Raw genomic sequence first — 8,841 nt, 5'->3', positions numbered from 1 at the left:
TTCTAGAGACGTGGCTGCTTTCTAGGAGAAATACAAGTGCTTGTTCTAACAGGGTCAAGATATCTCAGAGGAGATGGGGTAGCTGAAGCTACCAGATCCCAAGAGGGTAAAACTAGTACCTCAGGAATCTTAAAGAACTCCTTAAAGGCTGAATGGCTTTTCCAATTATGAAAGGAGGTTTTGGCCAAAGGATCCATGACCCCTGGTACCAGTCCCACTGAAAGTAGTTATTATGAAGTCCACACTCATTGTGGCCTCTCAGGGGAGACAAATGAAGTCCAGAAGCAGAGACCTGAGTGGGATTCCTGATTCTTCCCTCGTTGAAAGGCAGTATGAATTGTGAGACAGAGCTAGCCTTGGAGACAGAAACCTGGATTCAGGTTCTGCCTCTCCCACACCCTGGTCATGTGATCCTGAGGAAACCACTTAACCTTAGTGTTTGGATATCTGTCTGCTACTAAAAGTGTAGAGAAGGTGTTGGCCTTCTTTGGTAGCAGAGGTTTCATGGAAAGCATTCCCTGCATCAATGAAATCAGAGATCTGATTTCTCTCTCTTTCCTCTGGTAGGTGAAAACATTTCTGTTCAAAACAGATCACATGGGGTTGCATGGGTAATCTAGACTGAAAGAGACCTCAAGTGTCCCAAAGTAATTTCATCTTACTGAGATCTAGCTAAAATATAGCAACAACCACTATCTCCCAGAATTTTCTTCTGTAATATACCATTCCCAATTCCTGCACCTGTCTCTATGGCCTAGGACCAACAATAGATGATAAAGCATTCTGCAACAGGTTGCCCACCATACAAAGTCAGCACCCATCTCATTCAGGAAGGGAACAAACAACTTTTTTTGCTCACCAGATTTTCACAAATCCTGTCTCTGCCATAAAATAACTACCTATGAAGCATTTGTTGAGGCTTGTAGTTCTGCCCTAACCCTCTTAACAACCACAAAAGCTTCTGCCAGCTTCTCCTTCCCTTCCTCAGGTTTTCTACTCAAACCACCTTTTTGTCTTATCTGTCATACAAATGTTATTTCCATTCCCTGGAACTTGTGAATTTGCAGAACATTTTCTAACAAATTGCATGTTCAAAGCAGTGTGGAAATGGGACTGGACAATAGCAAGAAATGTATTTATGGTTCTGCTCCAAAGGCCAGGAACCCCAAATCGTTGTCTTTTCACACCCCAAAAACTCTTTCTAACCATTTTGTTTTGAGCAGTTTTTTCCCTCTTCTTCATTCCCAGCTCATCCTGTTTTTACTGGGACAGATCCAGATCTCTCTGTTGGAATTTTTAATCTGAGAGTTGCCTTGGTAAGAATTGGCACAACTCAAGACTTTGAGGAAACATGGCTATTTCCCAGATGTGCTAGATATGCCAAAAGGCAAGAGGAAGTTCAGGATTTTAGAGAGGTTTAAGAGGAGTAAATCAGGGTGGCAGGACAGAGGAGAAAAGAAGCAGGAATTGTGGTCAGAATCCCATTAATAAGGTTATGTATTCTTATTGCCAAAAGACCTCATTGAATGGTCCCAGACTTTAGAAAGTCTTTCTACCCAAGGGTCTCTCCCTTTGGTTTCTGAATATAGACTGTTCAAGAAGCCATAAGTTTTAGATTCTTTAGAAAAGAGGAGACTTGCTAAAAAACACCATTCCATCTTTCTATTTAGAAAAACTTTAATCTCAATCTACAGTCATGGTAAAGGGAAAGGGGAAAAGGGAATAGAGAGGTTTGTTTGAGCAAACTGTATCCTTTGTATCCTAATGGGAATGTGAAAAGATGGGCACTTTAAAAAACAAAGTATTAAGGCTAGGATGCTCTTAAAATAAAAAGCACATAATCTGCTGAGGAAAGCCAGAGGTCTTGGAGAACTTGTGGCGACTGAAAAAGTCTACTGTGAAATTGGTCTTGAGATATGAGAGAGTGTCCCTCTGGATAAAGTTCAGAAACCTAAATGGAAGCCTGAAAAAATAATCATTGCTAATAGGCTTCCTTACCCTAATGTTTTTTGGACTCCTTATTCTTGAGTTTGAGGCTACTGAAAAAAAAATCATTCTGAGTGGGGCTGGGGTAATATCCTTGAAAAGGGAAATATTAACAACTAATATATGTCAGTATACCAAAGAACTCTCTTCTAGAGTCACTTCTCTCCATTCCTTTTGCTATTAAGACTGCTAAGATACCACTTGGATAAGCTATTGGTAAAATAATAGGAGAGACACAAAAGATTCCATCCCTTGGCCACCTGGCAGAACTAAAGAGAAGGATCAACAACCATTGATGAATCCCTGAAACTGGTAATGTATCTTTTGGGATGTTGAAGTAAAGAATATCTGATATTGGGCTCGTCCAGGGCCTAAGTTAGGGTTCATCTAAAATAGGTAGGTTAGTAACTATGCATCTGCAAGGCCCACAGGATGCCAAGGGGAAAGGTAAGAAGAAGAAAAAGGACTCACCTGTTCAGGACCCTGGAAGCAGATCCTGCAGAGGGGGGTCCTCATGCCACTGTCCAGGCTGCTGCCAAGTGAATAGCGGTCCTCAGCCTTCCCCTTACAGAAGTCATCTGAGGAGGTGCTGCTGAGCAGGGAGGCAGGTGGCTCCACAACCTGGCCACCCCAGTCGTCCTCTGCAGAAGAGGGTGGCAAGGGTGGCGGAGGTGGCAGAGGAGGAATCTCCCCGCTGGCCCCCTCTCGAGGACCCCTCCAACCGACCCATCCACCAGCACCCAGGGCTGGGAGGGTGTTGTTGTTGGCTGCCAAGCCAGGGGGCTGGGGGTCACCGTGCATGGGCAGCTGGGTCGGCGGTGGGCGCCGAAGCAAGAAGACCTTCAGGTCATTGAAGAGCATGCGACATCGGCACTTGAGGAGACCCTGGTGGCGCAACATCTGGGGAGCCTGATAACACCCTCCACAGCAATACCAGCAGCAGCAGCACCACCACCACCACCAGAGGAATCCACTCAGGGGCATTAGCATGTGCCTATGGTAGAAAGAGGGCCGAGCTCCCAACTGGAGTCTTTGGGGGTTTGGGGACTGGATGGAGTTGGGGGGACCACAGTGTATTTGTGCTATGGGATTGAGGGGGACTTTACTTTGTCACTCCCCTCTCTGAAATTTCCTCCAAATCACAAAATGCTAAATGCCCCTGAGGGGTGAACTTCCTAGGATCTGTTGTCACTAAATTCTCTCCCCCACCCCCCACCCCCAAAAAAGAAAAAAAAATTGTCTTTATCTTCTTTCTTCCCTCAAAACCAGAGCTTGGTTTGGACAAGGAGATCTCCTTTCTGTCTTTGGGGCTAAGTGGGTAGGGTAGGGCAACAGAGGGGCTGTGGAGTGAGGCTGAGAAGACTGGGCCTTTAGCCCAAAGCCTTTTTAAGTTAGGAATTCCTTTGCAATGGGAGGTAGGGTAGGGGTTGGAGAATCACTCAATCCTCCTCAGAGTCCTCATTAGGAGTTTGGATTGGAGGGCTGGGGCCAGAAGAGTTTAAGTCAAATAAAGAAATGGACTGAGTTCAACTCAAGGAAAACCTACTCTTAATAAATGGTTCCCAGTGTATGGAAAGGGGGTGGATTTTCTTTAGATAACGGGAACAGGGCTGGGAGGGGGTGGTGTGTTGGAAGTTTCAAGCCCTGGATGAAGAAGTTGAGGAGATTAATCCCAAAAGCACCAGAGAGGCTAGGAGGAGCAGAGCTGAGTTAGGAAGATTTGGGTATTTGAACTAGGGAATTGTGCTTTGCCTCTGCTGCCAAAAGGATGGAGAGGGAGTGGACAATAAGGATTTTTTTTTTAAGAGAAGAGGTGCAGAAAGCGACTAGGTGGTGGTGGCTCTTGGGGTGAGGGTGGGTCGGGAGAGATTGGAAAGCACGTTTAACTCTTGCGGTGCCGGCTCCTTCCTGAGCTTGGAGGTCCCTCCCTAAGGAAAGAGGGAGGTGAGCTTAAAGGGGAAGAAAAAAAGGGTGTGTGGAAAGGGAGGAGGAGGAAAGAAGGGGTGGTTACATGATCTCGGCTCCCAGACCACCCTTGCCGTAGCTTGTAGATCCGAGGTCCCCTCGCCTTGGCTCCATTAAAGGCCCCTGCTGGAGGGCAGCGAGGGCAGGGAGAACTGGAGATCAGGGCTGACCCTTTGCTCTTCTTCCTCTTCTTCCTCCTCCGCCGCCTTCTCCTCTTCGTCGCCGTCCTCCTCCTCTTCTTCCTCCCCCTCCTCCCCCTCCTCCTCCTCCTCCTCCTCCTCCTCTTTCTCCTCTGACCGAGTCCGGCGCTGCTGTTGCTGCGGCGGCGGCGGCGGCTGAGGCTGTGGCTGCTTCTCGGCGGCGTCCGGCTGTCTCCGGGGCGGGGGCTGCTCCGTCTCGTCCTCTTGCTGCCAGCCGCTCGGCGCGGCCGCGGGTCCGAGCTTCATGATCCTCCTCCTCCTCCTTCCCTGGGGGCCGGCCCTGAGCCCCAGCTCCCCGATAGCGCTGCCATGCGACCGTAGGCAAGGCGGGCGTGGGGTGGGGGTGAGGAGTGAGGGCCGGGAGGGACAAGGAGAGTGGAGGATGAGGAGGGCCCACTTGGAGAGACGGAATATTGTTTTTTATATATATGCGTATATATATGAAAAACAAAAGGAGTGTAATAATGCAATTAAAAATAATAATAAAAGCGTGCAGTCCGCGTCTGGGGTGGTTTGGGGGAGGGGGAGGGGGAAAGGGAAGGCTGCTGTGTCTTCGCCTGCAGCTCCTACCCCTGCCCCCTCCCCCCACCAGCCCCCCCACCCACCTCTTGGCGCCCGACCTGGCTGGGTCCCTACCCCCCTCCGCCCTCCCCTCCTCTCCGCTTCTTCTGGCTGGCTCTATTCGCTGTTGCTACCTCTCCTCGCAGATGCAACGAGGTAAGGCTTGTTTGCGGTGCAAGCTGGAGACTGAAGGGAGGGGAGGGTGAAGGGAGAGATGTGGCGGCGTTTGGGGGGAGCCAGGATGTGGCTTTAGCTTCCTGCCCTTGACTTGCCAAAAAAAATGTATAATATATATGCAAAAATATTATAAAAAGGGAGAGAAAGCAAATCAGCTATAAAGATGTTGGGTGTCGTCTTGTCTTCTGTGATGTTCAGAGCCCGCCGCCTCGGCTTCTGTCCCCCAGCTCGATCTGCGGTGCAAAGGCAAAGCAAAAGGGTGGCGTTGCAAGAGAGGCGATGGGGGCGGCGAGCTGCTGGTCCCCGGACTGAAAAGAGAGGTTCCGAGTGTTGTGGCTTCTGCTGTCTCCACCACCGCCTCCGTTGCCTCCGCTGCTGCATTCAGCACCCTGGGCTGCTGGACAGCTCCCACCCAGACCCCGCGCGTCACGCTACTGGGGGACTGACGCAGCCTGGGAGGGGTAGAAGAAAAGAGCAGGAGAGGGGGAAAGAGAGGAGAGGGAGACAGAGAGAGAGAGGGAGAAAGAGACTGAGAGGGATGGAGATAGGGAGGGAGGAGGAGAAAGAGAGGGAAACAAAAAAGGGAGGGAGTTAGAGAGAAAAGGGGTGGAGGGAGAGAGAAAAGTGGGAGAGGGAGAAGAGGGTGGGGGAAGCCAAGAGAGATTCACATGCTAACTCTAGCAGCTTCCACACTTGCTCTGAAGTGGAAGATTAGGGTGCATGCCATAGTGTAAATGACTCAACAACTACCTCACCATCTCCTGCACTAGGTATTGTTGACCTGCACATTTAAGTGTCAGTCTTAATTGGAAGTCTTGTCTTACAGGCCTTGGGAGGGGATATGGAGGGGGAGGTGTATGAAGTTTTGAGACTCCCACACAAAACCTGGAGGATACATAAACGTGGTGACGGAGAGAGTGCGAATTAAGATGTTATTGAAAGGCAACGATCTGAAATTTATTGGCTAAATATAAGCTGTAACAAAGAAGATGATTGCAATCATCTCCTTATTCTTTTTATCTTCATCATCTCGCATTATAAGAGTCTTGTTTATGATCTAGTGGATCCTGGACATTTAAATACACAGACAATACCATAATTTTATTTTAATCCAGCATTTCTACTGGCTATCATTCTCAACTTTTACTGAGAAACAGTAATATTCGTGCATTTCCATTTCTTTTTCTGCTTCAGTCCTCAACCCAAGAAGAACTGCTAGCAAACAGGAAAATGGACAGAAAGGTGAATTACAAGATCAAGGAGGAGAAGAAATAAAGGGATATGAGTAGTTAGCACCTGGATTAGTGAATCAACAACTTGCATGAGCTGGTATGGCTCAAATTATAGAAGACACATGAGCACTTCCTCAACCATTATTATAAGCTTCTGCCCTATTCCCAGCATCATGGTCTTAGATGAGTAACCCCTGTGAGTTATTGGCCAGGCATAGCAATGCTTCTAGATTTTTGTGAATTAGAGAGAAAATATCTAAAGGATCCTGCCCCTCAACATCATTGCCATGAAGCAATCTTCTCTTAGATGCAAGAAAATCACCCTTATTGCCATAGGAGTTACTGGTTCATTCCTAAAAGCTCTGGGGGCCAAGAATCCTGCATCTGGGCACACAAATTAGCTACTTGTTGGAATGATGCCCCTTTCCTTTCATTGTTACTATTAAATTCCATCATATCCCAAGGACAGAATATAAAAAAAAGTTTATGATGATACTAAATTTCCCCAAAATTATAATGATCATATTATTAATAAAAGTATGAGCATTGAAAGTATTTTCTCTGAACAGTAGAGATAAAAAGAATCTAAGGGAAATTAATAAAATGTCATCTGTTCCCAGTGAGACAAATCAATGACCTTTTTTTGAGTGAGAGAACCAGATTTCCATTCTATCTACCCACTCTAGTAAACTTGAAGATAGGCATTTGTGTGTTTAATTTTTTCATGATTTATAATTTGGGGTATTCCCTGTACCACAGATTGTAATCCTTAAACTCAGCAGATGGTCTTTGAGAGTTTCTGGGGCCAAAAAAATTATAATCCTGTAGCCAATCTGATAATGATTCTCTCCAAAAATTAATTAGCTTTGTATTCAGACAACAAATATACAATTTATCACCAGACTTATACTTGAAGATTTTCTAGCTTGGTTGAACCTGCCAGAACTTGTGTCCCATTGATACGGTCTTCTATACCAGGGTCAGTCACATCTCTACCATGATGAGGTACTCAAGGAATGCTTAAGTGGAGAATGTGGATCTGTTCTACTTGGCCTAAACTTGCAAGATGCGTCCAATTCAATTTAACAGTCATTTACTCAATGCCTACTATGTGCAAAAACATTGTGATATGTGATAGGAATATTTTAAAAAAACAATAAAACAGTCACTACCCTAAAGTTCAAACTCCAAATGTACAGAGTATATTCACTAATTGGCAAGGGGAGGAAGTACACTTATGTCTATATTCAGGATAATTGACTTCTTCATCCTCTTTTGTGAAAGCAGAAACAGATTGAGGGCCAAGGTGCAGCCAAGGATGGAGGAATCGTAATAGAACTGTCTTCTGAAGAAATGGAAAGGCTTTTGAATCTGATTTAAAACCTACTCAATACCACCCTGGATTTGAGTCTTCAAATGTCAACTTGTGTGTAATAGTCAAAAGGTCTGATAAGTGAAAACTACAATAAATGGTACACTGAATCCATGGACCTTGACTCTGGGAAATTATTTGTCCAACATTTGAGATATTTATTTCAGAAGGTTTTGAGAAGAGAGGATTGGGAAGGGGATAAAGATAAACTTTACATCTAAGCAGGTCATTTGGCTAGAGGAAATTTCACTACTAACAGGTGGGAAATAATCAATATTCTTCATTTCACACCAGGAGGTTTCCAGCTCATTAATAGATTTATTTGTTTAAACAAAATTATTTGGGGGCATATTTCACTACAGGCTGAGATGCTAGGGACAGATGGATAAGTGTAAGAGTACAGGATGCCTCAAGAAATCCTCTTCAGGAAGAAATATTGAAAGAAGAAAGATTTCTCAAGAGTTCAAGGGAGACACATAGAGGTCAATGCCTTCAAAAAAATTTTCCAGCTATAAAGAATAGTTGAGGGTACCAAGCCTTGCTGCTCTTACAGCAGCCTTACTTGCCTCATAATAGACACCTTGGGCTCAAATAATAGAGTGGTTGCTGCTGCTGCTGCTTTTGTTGTTCAACTGCATCTAATTTTTTATGACCCTATTTGGAGTTTTCTTAGTAGAGATACTGGAGTGGTTTGCCATTTCCTTCTCCTGTTCATTTTACACATGAGGAAACTGAGGCAAACAGAGTTAAATGGCTTGCCCAGAGTTACACAGCTACTAACTGTGTGAGGCCAGATTTAAATTCAGGAAGATACAGTCTTTCTAAGTCCATGTCTGAACTTTATCTGCCTCACTACCTAGTTGCCTCTGCTACTCTTTTCATGCTATTACATCTCTTGTCAGCTGTGCCACAATGAAAGATCTTAGCATCAGACTCTAGATCTGCAATGAGTCTCAGATATCAATTAGTAATTTATCTCCCTCATTATTGTATATTGAGTATACTGAAGCTTCAAAAGATTATCAGATTTGCCCAAGATCACACAGAAGAAGATTGGAATCTAAAACTTCTGCCTTCATAGCTAGTGTTTCTTCCATTAAACTGCTCTTGGAATCAGACCGCATAACCCCATGTATTATTATTATTTGTTTAGAATTTCCCCTTTGGGGAAAAATGGGCATGGGCATAGCTGACATCTACTCTATGTTTTCTTTCATCCCAAGTGACTCAGCTATAACTCCTGGTCCAGTGATTCCAAATCTAGGCTAGCTCTTCTTCTCCACATGGTTATTTCTGTGAGAGATGCTTGTTATGATAGAGGTTGGAAGATGACTAACACCCAGAGTCC

The 8,841-nt window shown here is 45.2% G+C and overlaps 1 protein-coding gene across 1 annotated transcript in view; it reads right to left on the bottom strand.

Annotated features, from left to right (window-relative positions):
* MARCHF4 (membrane associated ring-CH-type finger 4) overlaps positions 1-4,178 on the bottom strand; it is a 131,518-nt gene extending 127,340 nt beyond the window's left edge. The window contains exon 1 of the mRNA XM_074298740.1: positions 2,458-4,178. Within this exon, the coding sequence (XP_074154841.1) occupies positions 2,458-2,976 (519 nt within the window). The 5' untranslated portion in view covers positions 2,977-4,178. The remainder of the gene's footprint in view (positions 1-2,457) is intronic.
* Between the last annotated feature and the right edge of the window lie 4,663 nt (positions 4,179-8,841).

The sequence above is a fragment of the Sminthopsis crassicaudata genome, chromosome 3 (assembly GCF_048593235.1).
Source record: "Sminthopsis crassicaudata isolate SCR6 chromosome 3, ASM4859323v1, whole genome shotgun sequence".
NCBI lineage: Eukaryota > Metazoa > Chordata > Mammalia > Dasyuromorphia > Dasyuridae > Sminthopsis > Sminthopsis crassicaudata.
The sequence above is the reverse complement of the archived record's forward strand: the minus strand, read 5'-3'. Positions and strand labels throughout refer to the sequence as shown.